Below are 17,173 nucleotides of genomic sequence, written 5' to 3'. Positions count from 1 at the left end.
CCATCATAAATATGGAGTCAGGGTTCCAAGTAACAGACCCAATGCAATCAAAACTCCAAGACCAAGATGTTCCTCAAAGTCCAAATTTATTAGGCATATTATATTGGCACATCTCGTGAAAACCAGACTCTGAAGGCCCCAAGGTTTTCCCCACCCAAATTGAAAATCAAAGTTCTTTCTCCCAGTCCACATATCTATTAAATGGTCCAACCAGGTCACAGTCTCAACTCCAGTTGGTTTTAGTCCACACCTCCCCAGCACCTGGTGAGACTGTCCCAGGACTGTCCCAGGACTGTCCCAGGTGGTTCCCAGGAGAAAGAATTTTATTTTGGCTACAAGTCCCCAGCTATCTCTACTCCCCCCTCCCATTCCCAGAGCTCCAACAAGTCTTGCTGTGTCAGCCCTGAAGATGCTCCAAAAGGGCTTCAGGATTGACATACGGATGTTTTGCCAAGCATCTGAATTTTGATCATGTTACTATGGGGATACTGCAATGGTCATGTAAAAAAGAGTGCTGTTGAGTGGTCACTATTTGTTGAAAGCCAATTGTGAAGGTTCCAAATAGTGATTCCATGACTGTGGAACACCGCAACTATCGGGCCAGCCCCAAATAACTATGATAGCCTCAACTTTGAGAAACAATTGTAAGTCTACTTTTTCAGCACCAGTGTGAAGGAAATGAATAATAAGTTACACTTTTATAAAAGTGTTTAATGTATTAAAAAGCTATGACACTCTTCCTGTTGCAAACTAACCACAAATTGTAATCAGTGAAACAGTACAGGATGACTTGCTAAAAATGTTTCTTGGAAAACAGGAAGATACACCCAAGGCAAGGCCACAATTCAGTTAGATAGGAACATCCGCCCAGGACGAAAATACTGGTAAAAAAGATAAAATATCTGTTCCTCTGGAGAAATTGTCATGATGACCCTTTAGAATATAGAATGACTTAAAAGAGTGACTTAGTAGAATAGGAGGGTTTAGCGGTAGTTTCTTAGGCATGATGTGCATTGTGGGGAGGTTATAAAATGTATGGATTGAAAATTGTGCTTTGCTCTCCTTGTACCCAATCCGTTGGGAAGAAACTTGGAGGCCGCCTTCGCAAACGCTTTTTGAAATAAAACTTTGAATTGTGAACCAGATCTGTCTTCACATTGTGAGTATACCATTTGGGGGTTTTGTATCTCACAATCTTGGCACCCAATGTGGAGCTCAAGGGCCTCAAGGGGTTGCTTTTCTCAGTAAATTCTTGGGGGGTGCCGGTTGATTTAAACTACCTAGAGTTATCTGAGACCTAGCTTCCAGTTGCAGGCTCTCAGCCAAACTAAATTGACAACTCTGGTCCACAAAATCAAAGGAGGAGGGAGAGTCAACAACTGAAGGCCCAGGACCAGGTAACCCAGTGCACTGGCCCAGGTAAGAAACTTTTGCCCCGAAGGAGGGAAACATGCTATTGTACCTGGGTGGTCAGGTACATTCCTTTGCCAGGTCCAGGATAATAAATGGATGGTGCACCACTAGGAAACCTTGTGTTTGTTTTCTAGATATAGAAGTTTTAAAAAATCACAGCAGTGGCATTATCAGTTCCGTATTGTTTCCAAGGAAAGAAAATGTCCATAAAATCACAAGTCAACCATAATATGACGGAGAACCCGTTTTAAAGCATGTACCACCAATGGAATAAAATCTGAGGAGAATGTAGAAACTGACATGTTTCAATCTAATTGCTTCTTATGGCTCTTGAACCATGGGAAAGTCACCTGCAGGGCAGAACAGCCTTTACATCTGAAATTTTACACTGCTTTTGTCACTGTCCCAACCTCCCCAACATATTTGCTGTTCATATGGTTTCTTCCAGTTGTGTGCCTCATTCTTGACACAATTTGAACATACACACTTGGTGCACTGAATTCCTGAAACTGTTAGGAAAAGATAAACTTTGAACCCCCGTTCTTCTCCTCTTGCTTTCTCCTTATATGAGAAGCTACGATCTCTTAACTATAGTCTCACAGCTCCAATCCCCAAGAGATGCTGGCTGGAAAATTCTGAGGTTGAAAATCTTTGGGGCACCCAGGAAGAAAAAGATTGGGACTCCTGGAACATGGAAATTCTATCATCTACCATCACAAAAACGCAAAGAACACTCCCAAAAAGATTTTTACATAATTGCCCAATTTCTACAAAAATAAATATCTAGCAACTACTTATGCTGAAGACCAGATAACCATTATCAAAGTAATATGTTCCAATTTTTTCTTTTCCCCATTACAAATTCTTTGTAGTCAAATTACACTTCTCTACACTTCTTACTTGAGGCCTCATGTGGATTTTCCTGTGTGTGATAAGGGTGGATTGTTGCCTGAAGCACTGTCCACACTCAGGGCACTTGAACGGTTTCTCCCCCGTGTGTATAAGGACATGATTTATAAGGTTAACCCTAGTACTGAGATCTTTCCCACAGTCAGGACATTCAAAAGGTTTCTCTCCGGTGTGAATCCTCCGGTGGCAAATGAGGTTGGAATTCTGACTGAAACGTTTCCCACAGCCAGAACATTTAAAGGTTTTCTCTCCTGTGTGATTCCTCTGTTGGCCAATAAGGCTGGAATTCAGATTGAAACTTTTCCCACAGTCAGGACATTTAAAGGGTTTCTCTCCTGTATGAGTCCTCTGGTGTTTAACCAGACTGGAATTCAGACTGAAACGTCTTCCACACTCAGAACATTCAAATGGTTTCTCTCCTGTGTGAACCCTCTGGTGTCTAACCAGGCTGGAATTCGTACTGAAACTTTTCCCACAATCAGTATATTCAAATGGTTTCTCTCCTGTGTGAGTCCTTTGGTGAATCACCAAGTTGGAATGATCACAGAAACATTTCCCACAATCAGAACACTCAATGGTTTTCTCTCCTGTGTGATTCCTCTGGTGGCCAATAAGGCTGGAATTCAGACTGAAACTTTTCCCACAGTCAGGTCTTTTAAAGGATTTCTCTCCTGTGTGAGTCCTCTGGTGCGTCACCAGGTTGGAATGCTGACTGAAACTTTTTCTACAATCAGGACATTCAAAAGGTTTTTCTCCGGTGTGAATCCTCCGGTGGCAAATGAGGTTGGAATTCTGACTGAAACGTTTCCCACAGCCAGAACATTTAAAGGTTTTCTCTCCTGTGTGATTCCTCTGTTGGCCAATAAGGCTGGAATTCAGATTGAAACTTTTCCCACAGTCAGGACATTTAAAGGGTTTCTCTCCTGTATGAGTCCTCTGGTGTTTAACCAGACTGGAATTCAGACTGAAACGTCTTCCACACTCAGAACATTCAAATGGTTTCTCTCCTGTGTGAACCCTCTGGTGTCTAACCAGGCTGGAATTCGTACTGAAACTTTTCCCACAATCAGTATATTCAAATGGTTTCTCTCCTGTGTGAGTCCTTTGGTGAATCACCAAGTTGGAATGATCACAGAAACATTTCCCACAATCAGAACACTCAATGGTTTTCTCTCCTGTGTGATTCCTCTGGTGGCCAATAAGGCTGGAATTCAGACTGAAACTTTTCCCACAGTCAGGTCTTTTAAAGGTTTTCTCCTGTGAGTCCTCTGGTGTCTAACCAGGCTGGAATTCTGACTGAAACTTTTACAATCAGGACATTTTTTTCCTGAGTGGGTGCCACCTCTGCTGAGTGCCTAATTAAGGCGCTCCGCACTGAACATCGTAAAAGCCAGCGAAACAGTGAAAAGCAACTGTTCACAGGCTTAAATTTTCCTCCCTGGGAGTAAGGGAGGGAATAGAGCAGCAGGGGAGTGGTAGATCTCCCCAGGGGCTTTGTTTTTTTAAGCAGAGCCCTGGAGGGTTGAGTCCCATAAATAACCCTGCCAAGCTCCTATCTTCAGAGCGCTCCCACAAAAGCAGGAAAAGAAGAAAGTGTCCATCTCTGCTAATTGCCTTTTCTTTGTAGATTTCTATAAGCAGACGGAACAAGCACGAGTGAACAACTACTGGATTGCAAGTATTTTTGATTTCCTGACTTCTACCTTTTAAAAAGAGAAACTTTTTTTTTCTTTGTTTAAGATAGCATCTGAAAGGAAGTGAAAGTGAAGAAAAGGAACTGTAAACAGGCTGTGTAATTAAGAAGCTAAGAAACGTTACTTGTGGATTGTAATGAATGAGCTCTCCTATACTTAAAGGGGAAAAGAGAAGTTTCTAGACCTAAATTTTGTGACTTTTAAAAATTGAAATGGCTAATAAACCACCTAAGACTGGTGGCAGAAGGGGATCTGAAGTAGTTTTGGAAGATTTGATTAAAGAGCAAGGGAAAGTGTTTGAAGAGAGGTTTAAGGAGATGATGGACAATAATGAGAAAATAAGAGAAGAAATAAAAGAGAATAATAAAAAAATAACAGAAGATATTTTGATGGCTTTTCAAGGTTTGGCAAAAAGACTGGAGGGGGTGGAAGAGGAGGTGCAAGAAATTGCTCAGTCAAATCAGCAATTAGAAAATAGAATGGGGAGAATGCAAATCAAATTGGACAAAAATGAAGATCAAGTGGTGGTGATGCAGTATAGAATGATGGAAGGAGCTCTGAGAATTAGGGGTCTGCAGGAAGAGAAAGGGGAAGATCTAAAAACATTTTTATCAGAAGCTCTGGCTGAACTTATTGAACTTGATCCACAAGAGGTTGCTTATCAAATTGACAAAATTTAGAGTTAATTCCTGGATTGCTAGGCAGAAGAAACTTCCTAGAGACATTGTGGTTTATTTTTTGAAAAGGACAGTGAGAAATCAGATTTTGCAAGTTGCATTTCAGAAAAATTTGAAAATAGGAGAACAGGAGATGAAGGTTTTGAAAGAGATTCCTCCCAAGATGTTAAGGGATAGAAAGGACTTTACATTTTTTACACAAAAACTTAAGAAACACCAGATGCAATTTAGATGGGAGGTTCCAGTTGGTTTGACAGTGTATTATCAAGGAAGAAGATATCGTATTGACACTGTGCTTAAGGCCAAAGATTTTCTTTCTACTGTGCTAAAACTTGAAATAGAAATAATAGAAAAAAGAATTCAAGAGACTCAATGGGTGTGGAAGCTGAGGTGATCCCAGTGATCTTACCATCTGAGGAACAACCACAAGAACAAAGAGTGACGGGGCTTCCGGTGGCTCCGCTTCGTTAATGGCGGGCTATTTTAGTCCGCCAGTTCTGTGTGATTCTGTAGAGCTGTTTAGACAGCGTTAATCTGCTGTCAGCAGCTCGTAAATCTCTACCCTTGGGCAAAGAAGGTCATTCACTGAAGAGAAGGAAATAAAGATTTCTGGTGGTTTGTTACGCTCCTTCTTTTTTTTTTTAATTTTTTATTACTTTTTTTACAACAAACAAAAAGAAAATACATTATTACACCCTTGTGCTATACATAAAAGGAAGATTTGGGTCTTGGATATGTCCTCATGATTGCCAAAATCCACGTTCTCGAGGTACAGGTACTGAAGCGTCCAATTTTCCAAGCGCATAGTCCACAATGGTTTCCAAGTCTTCCAGAAAATATCTTCTTTATACACACCACTTCTAATTTTAATATCACATGTCATTTTATCATTTAAAGCTAATTTCCACATTTCAGAATTCCACTCTTCTATTCTAAAATCACATCTAGTTTCCAATATCTAGCTATTATAATTCTACCTATTATAATCATAATTCTAATCAATTCTTTTCATATTTTGTTAATTCTATTTCCTTAATTACCAACAATAATATAGTTTCCACTCAATATTATTACTTTCCCATCATTTCAAATATCATTTTCTCCAATTGTTGCCAAAACTTTTAACCTTATCACATTTATACCACATATGTTCATAAGTCCCCAATTCCATCTCACATCTCCAACATTTTTACTAATTTTTTATCCATTTGTGACAATCTTACTGGAGTCAAATACCATTTCAAACAACTTTATAATTATGCTCTTTAATCCTTATAGATAAAGTTCTCATAATTCTACTATTCCAATTCACATTCCAATCTGACTCTGGTATTTCAATATTAAGATCTTTTTCCCAATTTGTCCTCATCACTCTTTGTAATTTTTCATCAGAATTTATAATCTTATAAACCCTACTAACGAGTCCCTTTAGCCCAATTTCATCTTTCATAATCCGAGATACTAAATATTCAAATTCAGTTTCACATCTATTTATCGAATAATTTTCCCTTAATTTTTTTGTCCATTTTTCTATCTGTATTTTTTCAAACCAACTTAACCCTAATTTTTCAATAATTTCTTTATTCCTCCTTTCATTTTCCATAACTTTTATCCAATCTCTAATAATTTCTATATTTTCCTCTTTAATCACTTCATTACGTTTTATATTATTTTTAATCGGCCATTTTCCAATTGTCTCCCCAAAAGATTATATCCGAATTAAAATTTTAACAAATTTATTCCACATTTTTACTTAATCCTTTAACCAATAACTTCTAATTCCACATTTTGAGTTTGCTTTATCTAAAAACCACCTTGATCCAAATTTCTCTATATCCCTTAACTCTAAGTCTCTCCAATAGTTATCTTCACCTTTAAATATTTTTACCACTATCCGGATACCATACGCACAGTAATAATTAAATAATTTGGGGATTCCTAATCCACCTTCCTTTTGATTTTGATACCACGTTTTCTTCACTAATCTAGGTCTTTTCCACCATTACAAATTTATCCAATTTTTCTGATATCCTTCAATATCTTTCTCTGTCAAATTTAGTGGTAGCATCTCGAATAAGAAGTTAAACTTGGGCAGCACTATCATCTTACGCATTGCAATTCTACCAAACCAAGACAACTTTAACATTTTATATTTATCTATCTTCTTCTCAATTTCATTAATCACCACATCATAATTAAGTTTTTTCAATTCTTTAACCTTGAGTGAAAGCACTATACCCAAATATTTCAATGTATTTTTAATCCTTATCCCAAATTGCTCTTGCATATTCTCACACTCATTACCATTACTATCCATCAATAATTCTGACTTTGACCAATTTACTTTCAGACCTGTCATTTCCTCAAATTCTTTCAAATGCTTATATATCTTTTTCAGGTCTTTCTACATTTTTCAAATTAATTAAAGTAACATCCGCATACAAATTTATCTTATACCCCTTATATCCTTCTAATTCTTCATCTTTTTCTATCATTTTTGTCAAGATTTCCATAGCCAATAAAAATAATGTTGGGGACAAGGGACATCCTTGTCTCGTACCTGCTTCTAATTTTATCTCTTCAGTTAATATTCCATTCACCTTCACTCTTGCACTACTTTTTTGATACAATTTTGAAATAACATGTATAAACTTATTACCAAAGCCTAAAGCCTCCACAATTACTTTAATAGTTTCCCATTGTACAGAATCAAAAGCTTTAAAATATCCAATGATACTATACCAATTTTATCACCATTATGTTCAGCTACATCTATAATATTTAATACTCTTCTAACAATATCACTCATGTATCTACCCTTCACAAACCTACTTGGTTGTAACTTATATATCTATCTATAAATCTATTTAATCTATTACTTATAATAGCAGTAAATATCTTTGCATCCTGATTAATTAAAGAAATGGGCGATAGGACTCAATCCTTTCTAAATCTTTATCTGGTTTAGGAATTAGGATATCACCGTTCTATTCCATGACGAAGGTACTTCTCCACCATGTAATATTCCATTAAATAATTTTGCAATCTTGGTATTATTAATTCTTTAAATTCTTTATAAAACTCAACAGGTAATCCATCCTCACCTGGAGCTTTCCTAATTTTATTTTTGTATAATTCCATTAATCTCATCTTGTGTTATATCTTCTTCCATCAATTCCTTATATGTTTGATCAATTTTCATCACATATTTTTCTAAATAGCTTTGCAATTTTCCCCGATTAACTGGTTTCTTTGAATATAGATTCTGAAAAAATTTCTAACCACTTCACATTTCTCTAATTTTATAACATCTTATACCTCTGTCATCTATCAAAACTCCAATTTCTCTCTTCTCTTATTTTCGCCATCTTTGCCAATAACTTAGAATTTCTGTTACTAAATTCAAAAAAATTCCTATTTAAATATCTCAAATTTCTTTTTACCAACTCTGTATCCTCTTCTATCATTTTATTTCTTAACATATTAAGCTCCTGAAGAATTTTTTTTTCCTTTAGTAAGCAAAAATTGATTTTCCAATTCTTTAATCTGATTTTTATCTCTTTCCATTTTAATTTTATAATTTTTATATTTCCTACTTGATAATTTAATACTCTCCCCTCTAAACACCGCTTTCATCGCATCCCAAACAATTTCAAATTTAACCTCCCCGTTATCATTTAATCTCCAACTTTCCTCCAATTTTTTAAGTATCCATTTTTTATCCTTTTCATTTTTATACAGTTTCTCCTCATATCTCCAATAGCTTCTTTTTTTCTCAAAATTAAAATCACCATAACTTCTGCATGATCAGAATCTTTAAAAATTCCCACATCTACCTTATCCACATTATTCAACAAATCTTTAGAAAGAAAAATATAATCAATTCTAGAATATGTATTATATATCTTAGAGAAAAAAGTATATACTCTTTCAATTCCTTTGACCTCTCTCCACACATCCTCCACGCCGTTTCGAAGCATCCACGTATTTAAAATCCCCATTTTATTTGCTCCTCCACAGCGGGTGGGGTTAGTACTATTTATTTTATCTCTGATTAAATTAAAATCCCCAGCCACAATTACTTTCCCTACACTTTCATTCTCCAAAATTTTTGTTATTTTTTCAAGAAATTCTCTTTGTTTTTCATTCGGTAAATATAAATTAACAAGTGTCACTTTTTCCTCATTAAGATTTCCAACAATTATTACATATCTTCCATCCTCATCCAAAATTACCTGATGTTTTACAAAATACACCCTATCTGATATCAGTGTTGCAACTCCTCTGGCTTTTGAAGTTCCAAATGCTTTTCATATATTTGCATACCTTTTATATACATTCTATTTGAATCTTCAGATTTCTGATGGGTTTCTTGTAAAATAAAATATCTGGTAAATCTCTTTTAATCTTAAATTCCAATCTTCTTCTTTAATCTGATTCCTGTACCCTTCACATTCCATGACATTATTTTATGACTCCCATTTAAAATATAAATTTTCAATCCTATCCCGCCTCTTCCTTTCTGTGCCCAAAACCCAACATTAAACTCCCATATAACCAACATTTAACATATAGAAAACGATAAGAAAACAAAAAAAAGACAAAAAACAAGACAAACAATAAAATACAAACAATCTTCTTCCCCCACATCCTCATCGGTTTCGCCTCTATAAAGAGAATGGGGGAGAGGGGACGTGCCAATGTCCGGGCCACATCTTTCGGCTGTCTATTTAAATTCATCACTCAAGAAAAAGATAGCGATCTCTCTCCCATTCCTTCAGATTTTCCAAGACTCTTATCTGCTTCTTCTCCTACTGTATCCTCACGACTTTTCTTCTGTTCAACCAACACAGGTGATATTTCTTTCCTCTTTAACCCTTTAGGTCTTGCCTCCAATAGCTTCTTTTTCTCAAAATTAAAATCACTTCTGCATGATCAGAATCTTTAAAATTCCACATCTACCTTATCCACATTATTCAACAAATCTTTAGAAAGAAAAATATAATCAATTCTAGAATATGTATTATATATCTTAGAGAAAAAGTATATACTCTTTCAATTCCTTTGACCTCTCCACATCCTGCTGAAGCATCCACATATTTAAAATCCCCATTTTATTTGCTCCTCCACAGCGGGTGGGGTTAGTACTATCTATTTTATCTCTGATTAAATTAAAATCCCCAGCCACAATTACTTTCCTACACTTTCATTCTCCAAAATTTTGTTATTTTTCAAGAAATTCTCTTTGTTTTCATTCGGTAAATATAAATTAACAAGTGTCACTTTTTCCTCATTAAGATTTCCAACAATTATTACATATCTTCCATCTTCATCCAAAATTACCTGATGTTTTCAAAATACACCCTATCTGATATCAGTGTTGCAACTCCTCTGGCTTTTGAAGTTCCAAATGCTTTTCATATATTTGCATACCTTTTATATACATTCTATTTGAATCTTCAGATTTCTGATGGGTTTCTTGTAAAATAAAATATCTGGTAAATCTCTTTTAATCTTAAATTCCAATCTTCTTCTTTTAATCTGATTCCTGTACCCTTCACATTCCATGACATTATTTTTACTCCCATTTAAAATATAAATTTTCAATCCTATCGCCTCTTTCTGTGCCCAAAACCCAACATTAAACTCCCATATAACCAACATTTAACATATAGAAAACATAAGAAAACAAAAAACAAAAACAAGACAAACAATAAAATACAAACAATCTTCTTCCCCACATCCTCATCGGTTTCGCCTCTATAAAGAGAATGGGGAGAGGGACGTGCCAATGTCCGGGCCACTTCTTTCGGGCTGTCTATTTAAATTCATCACTCAAGAAAAAGATAGCGATGGCTCTCCGCATTCGTATTTTCCAAGACTCTTATCTGCTTCTTCTCCTACTGTATCCTCACGACTTTTCTTCTGTTCAACCAACACAGGTGATATTTCTTTCCTCTTTAACCCTTTAGGGTCTTGCCCTCCAATAGCCCCTTTTTCTTCTTCTGAGGTTGATGTTTCTGCGTGTGTTCCACCCATCTTAAGCATTTGATCTTTTATCTCCATTAAATCCTCCATCTCAATCAGTCCAAGCTCCCGTAAATATAATAGTGCATCTATGTCTGGGGTAATTGTACGCATCCTTCCTTTATAAAAAAATTTCAATTTTTTTTTATTACTTTTTTTGCAACAAACAAACAAAAAGAAAATACATTATTACACCCTTGTGCTATACATAAAAGGAAGATTTGGGTCTTCGGATATATCCTCATGATTGCCAAAATCCATCAGGTACTAACGCCCAATGTCCAAGCGCAAAGTGCACAAATGGTTTCCAAGTCTTCCAGAAAATATCTGCTTTATACACACCACTTCTAATTTTAATATCACATGTCATTTTATCATTTAAAGCTAATTTCCACATTTCAGAATTCCATTCTTCTATTCTAAAAATCACATCTAGTTTCCAATATCTAGCTATTATAATTCTACCTATTATAATCATAATTCTAATCAATTCTTTTTCATATTTTGTTAATTCTATTTCCTTAATTACCAACAATAATATAGTTTCCACTCTCAATGTTATTACTTTCCCCATCATTTCAAATATCATTTTCTCCAATTGTTGCCAAAACTTTTTAACCTTATCACAATTATACCACATATGTTCATAAGTCCCCAATTCCATCTCACATCTCCAACATTTTTTACTAATTTTTTTATCCATTTGTGACAATCTTACTGGAGTCAAATACCATTTCCAAACAACTTTATAATTGTGCTCTTTAATCCTTATAGATAAAGTTCTCATAATTCTACTCTTCCAATTCACATTCCAATCTGGATTTTTCCAATCCAAAAAAATAAAAAAAATTAAAAAAAAAATTCAATTGTTGTGGTGGCCTCCAATTATATTTAATTCCATTATCTCTCAAAACTTTTGTAATTGGTTTTAAAAAAAATCTCCATGCCCTTTCTTCTCTTGATATATCCGGGAAGACTTGAATAGTCTTCCCTTCAAACTTCAAAGCATCTCCCATCTCTCTCACCTTGGCCATAACTTCCAGCTTGTCACCAAGATTTGCGAACCTGACAAGCACATTCCTGTTAGAGCCATTTTGCCTTCTATATCCAATTCTAAAAACACTTGCCAGATCTGCTATTGTAAACGTAAGTTGTGTATCAAGATCATTAATCCATTTTAAAACCCGCTGTTTCAATTTGTCCTCCTTTTCTTCTGAAATCCCTCGGATAACCAAATTATATTTCCTCATCTCTTCTTCCAAAAGACAAATTCTCTTATCTTGCTGCTCATTTTTATAAAATATTTCACCAATTTGCCGATCCACTTTTACCTCATGTACATGGATCTGCTCCATTTCATCTTTAATAATTATCATTTCCTCTCTTTGCTTTGCAAAATTTTCATTCATTTCTTGTTTCATCTTTTTCATTTCCGATGTCATTTCCAATGTCATATTATCCATACGCTCTGATAGTCCTGCTATTTTTTCCCCAATTTTATTTAAAGCTGCAGCAAGTTGCTGCGTTTCTGAAAGTTGTTGAGTCATTTTAAAAAATCTTAAAAAATTTTCCAAACTAGTATTTCAAACCAATTTTACAGAGGGTCTTAATGAAGATCAAGGGACGGCAGTCTTTTAATTGAAGCGAAGCGGCTTATTTTGCACTCGTTATCTCTCAGTAGCTTGTGACTCATAGTCACTCCACAAAGAAACACAGATACCTCACAGCTTTTAAACAATAATCAGCGCCATTTTTTCTCCACGTCAGCAAAGGAGAAAGAAAGAAAAAAAATATATAAGAAATTTACTGCTTCATTCCAACTTAAGAAAAAAGTCCTTTTTTTTTTATCTGTGATATAAACAAGCTATTAATCCTCTCAGAAGAAAAAAAAATAAAAAAAATTGTCCGCCCAGTAAAATCCTATTGCTGCCGGTCAGTCCAACACAAAAAATCGATTTACTCTTCAGTTAAATTCTTCTCATTAACAAATTCAGTCTTTACTATTCACTCCTTGGCCTCAGCAATAAAACACACATATTTAAGGACCTTTCCTTCACTTCACAGGGCTTATTAATGAAGATTTATGAGGATTTATGCTGTTTGGAATGCACCGTTATGGATGAAACACAAATCATGAAGTGAAAGTGTTAACAGCCCAGCAGACTGAATTTAAAACTGGTAGGTCATCTGAAACTGCTTGAATTAAGGAGTTTCATTATCCACTGGCAGACACGATAAGTTTGGAATAAATTGTTGTCTTTTGCTTTTCCTATTATAACTATCGTGGGAACGCTCCTTCTATAGCTCGAAAAAAGCTCCAGAATCCAGAACGCTTCTGCTAATGGCAGAACAAAACGCAGCGTCCATCTCCGTGACTGATGGATTACTGAAGGATTGTTAACACGGACAGAGCTGAAAATAGGTGTGCTGGCATTTGATTGTAAGATAATTTTAACTCCCTGACAGAGAAGGTATTCGTATTCAAGAGTGGAGATGATGAAAGATGGTGTTTTGTGTATTGAAAGTGAAAGCTAAGCTAAGCGAAAGCTAAGGAAATGCTTATTACAATTGCTGGCGTGGAACCTTTAAGAAGAATATAACAAGATCTTTTTTTAAAAAATGGAATTTTTTAAAAAAAATCTCTTTATTATCTTTTTCTTACAGTGTTTAAGAAGAAAAGCTTATTGAAAATTTTTTTTCTTTTCTTTTTTTTTCTCTCTCTCTCCTTTTCTACTTCTTGGTATTACTTAGTTTTAAAATGGCCTTCAAGCAAAGAGATTTAACCACTTCTAAAATATTGGAAATTTCTTCACTTCAGATACGGAAATTGAAAGAAGATATTAAAGACAGTCTAAGGAATTTTTTACAGGAGCTTATGGAGGCTCATCTTTCAGAAATAGATCAAAAATTTAATGAAATGAAGAAAGAAATACTGGATTTTAAAGATATGGTGGAAGAGCAGAAAAGATGAAAAAAATTGGAATCAATTACCCCATTATTGTTATCTAGTATTCAGACAGAAGAAAGACTGGATGAACTTAACCAAATTAATTTAGATTTGCAAAGGAAAATAGATGAAGTTCAAATTAATTTGAATTTAGAAAATAAAATAGATGATATTCAAGTTAAGGTAGATAAGGCAGATGAAGAAAGGGTTATATTACAATATAAATTAATGGAATATGCTATAAGGGTAAGGCTTAAGAGAATCTAAAGAGGAAAATATGAATGAGATTTTATTCAGACCTTTGCTCAGATAGATGGAACCAGAAGATTTTAATTATTACAATTGATATATTGGATATTTGTAATATTATTTGATGTCAAGGAAATAAGAAAAAAGTCAAGGAAACAATTGGCCCATTGCTGGGAGAAAGTGGCAAGAAGATGAAAAGCAACGGGGAGAAAGCAGATCTACTTAACTCATATTTTGCATCTGTCTTTACACAAAAGGAAAAAACAATCCAACCTATCAAAAACAGCACTACAAAAAACAGATTAGAAACACAAGTTAAAATAGGGAAGAAAATGGTAAGTGAACACCTGTCTACCCTAGATGAGTTCAAATCACCAGGACTGGATGGATTACACCCCAAGGTTCTGAAGGAACTGGCAGACGTGATTTCGTAACCACTGAACTATATCTTTCAAAGATCCTGGAGCACAGGGGAGCTGCCAGAGGACTGGAAAAGAGCTGATGTAGTTCCCATCTTCAAAAAAGGAAAAAAAAACAGATCCAGGAAACTACAGACCTATCAACCTGACCTCAATACCGGGGAAGATTCTGGAAAAGATAATCAAGCAACGAATCAGTGAACACCTAGAAGCAAACAAAGTAATAACCAAAAGCCAACATGGGTTTGTCAAAAACAGATCATGCCAGACTAATCGCATTCTTTGACAAAATGACAAAATTAGTAGACCAGAGGAATGCTGTCGATATAATTTACTTGGACTTCAGTAAAGCATTTGATAAAGTGGACCATAACCTACTACTAGATAAAGTAGAAAAATGTGGGTTAGACAGCACCACCACCTGATGGATTCGTAACTGGTGATAACCCACTCAACGTGTAGTCCTCAATGGAACTACATCCACATGGAGGAAGTATGCAGTCAAGGATTTTAGGCCCAGTACTCAACATCTTCATCAATGACTTGGATGAGGAGATAGATGGACTCATCAAATTTGCAGATGACACCAAGCTGGCAGGAATAGCCAACACTCCAGAAGATAGGCTCAGTTACAGAAAGATCTTGACAGACTGAACATTGGGCGCTATCAACAAAATGAATTTCAACAGTGAAAAAGTAAGGTTCTACATTTAGGCAAAAACCAATGCAATTCCTGATACCTTTCAATAAGTACCTGTAAGAGGGATCTTGGGTCCTAGTGGATAACCATTTAGATATGAGCCAATCAGCTGCTAAAAAGCCAACACAGTTCTGGGCTGTAAACAGATAGAATCAAGATCACGTGAATGTTTGCCACATAATGCCTTGGTAAGGCCACACTTGGAATATTACATCCAGTTTTGGGCCACGATGTAAAAGATGTTGAGACTCAGAGAGTGCAGAGAAGAGCAACAAAGATGATTAGGGACTGAGGCTAAAACATGAAGAATTGCAGGAATTATGTCTAGTTTAATAAAAAAGAAGGACTAGGGAGACATGATAGCAGTCCAATATCTTTTGCCACAAAGAAGAGGGAGTCGGGCTGTTCTCCAAAGCACTTGAGGGTAGAACAAGAAGCAATGGGTGAAACTGATCAAGAAAGAAGCAACTTAGAACTAAGGAGAAATTTTTGTGTTAGAAAATAATAAGTGGAAAACTGAGAAGTGAATGCTCCAACACTGGAAATTTTTAAGAAAATGTTGGATAACCATCTGACTGAGATGGTGTAGGGTTTCCTGCCTGGGCAGGGGGTTGGACTAGAAGGCCTCCAAGGTCCCTTCCAACTCTGTTGTTATATTTATATTTATATAAACGTCAAAGATGTGAAAAGATGGACTATTGTTTACCCTTGAAGGTTGGATAGAAAAATTTAAGAAATTAAGATGGAAATATGAACTATTTTTGAGAGACTGCTTAAGGAAGAAAGACATTTTAGAAGAACCCATGGTGAATATTGGAAGATGGAACGTTGTTTTGATATTGATTGATCAGGTTGGATATTAAAACTAACTATTCAAGAACAAACACTAACTCAATGAAAATTTCTGAGAAATAGGAGTGAATGGTCTGATATATAATGGATTGAACAAATATTTTCTTTGTTTCAAGAGGAGTTGAGGTTTTAAGGAGTGACTATGGATTATGATTTGTATTATATTTTAATTTTATTGTTAGTTTAATGAATTCTGGGAAGTCTGAAAAAAATGAGTAGAAATGGATTGATGGTCAATGTACAAAGATGATTGAAGATGTATAATTAATGAAGATCGGAGCTGCCTGGCTACCACTTCAGAATGATGAAGGAAGTAGAAGAGAGAAGGAGGTGAAAGAGAAGAGGAGGAAGAGGAAGGAAGAGGGATAGAAGAGGGAGAAGAAAGGATAAGGAAGGAAAGATGATAAGAGAAGGATGGTTGTGGAAAGTAGAAGAAGGTAGAGAAGGGAAGAGAGTTAAAGGAAGGGGGTGGTGACCGGGCAGGTCCGATTAATTGTGTATGACGGTACATTAAATATGTTATTGGATATGAATGTTAAAATAAAACTTTTTAATAAAAAAAAAAGAACAAAGAGTGACAAGGGGAGCCCTCAAGCGTAAAGAAAAGGAACAATAAACTCAAAGTAAAGCTCAGGATTCTGCTAGAGAAGCAGTGGGAGGAGCAAGGCCGAAGATACGGGAGGACGATCTTCAGCTGATCACTCAAAAGCTTCAGCAGGCCAGTAATGACAAATAAAATTTTGACCTGGAATGTCAATAGTTTGAATTCAGCTCAGAAGAGAAGAAAAGTATTTCATTATTTGAAACAATTTAGAAATGATGTGATTTGCTTACAAGAAACACATATTAAATTATCAGATCAAAAGTATTTAATAAACTCAAAGTTAGGTAAACATTTTGTTGCCTCAGCTTTGGACAAAAAACATGGCAGTCGTATATTTGAGAAAAGATATACCAGCCAAGTTAATAGAGGCAGATACTCACGGAAGATATATTGCCCCTTTTGCAAACCCTGGTCAGCAATTCTTTACTGTCGTACCATCAGACAGGAGATATAGATGTATAGCCAGCTGAACGAATAGGCTGAAAAATAGCTTTTATCCGCGGGCCGTCAGACTTTTGAACCCAACATAACGCCATAATTAGGTTTAATATGATAGACTTGCAGGGCCAGTGCAACGTGCACCATGTTCATACCGGTGTTATATATTATACATGTATATGGGAATGTGTGTGCCTCGCCGCCCCTCTCCGCAGCCGGGCCCTTCTCATCTCCTGTTATCTCA

The 17,173-nt window shown here is 35.7% G+C and overlaps 1 protein-coding gene across 1 annotated transcript in view; it reads right to left on the bottom strand.

Moving 5' to 3' along the window:
- Window positions 1–295: 295 nt before the first annotated feature.
- The window catches only part of LOC131190355 (zinc finger protein OZF-like), a 23,397-nt gene continuing 6,519 nt past the window's right edge, over window positions 296–17,173 (bottom strand). The window contains exon 2 of the mRNA XM_058167676.1: window positions 296–3,510. Coding sequence (XP_058023659.1) covers window positions 2,269–3,510 — 1,242 coding nt within the window. The 3' untranslated portion in view covers window positions 296–2,268. The remainder of the gene's footprint in view (window positions 3,511–17,173) is intronic.

This window comes from Ahaetulla prasina, chromosome 2, assembly GCF_028640845.1.
Source record: "Ahaetulla prasina isolate Xishuangbanna chromosome 2, ASM2864084v1, whole genome shotgun sequence".
In the NCBI taxonomy this organism is placed as follows: domain Eukaryota; kingdom Metazoa; phylum Chordata; class Lepidosauria; order Squamata; family Colubridae; genus Ahaetulla; species Ahaetulla prasina.
Note: the sequence above shows the minus strand (reverse complement) of the source record. Positions and strands in the feature narration are given on the sequence as shown.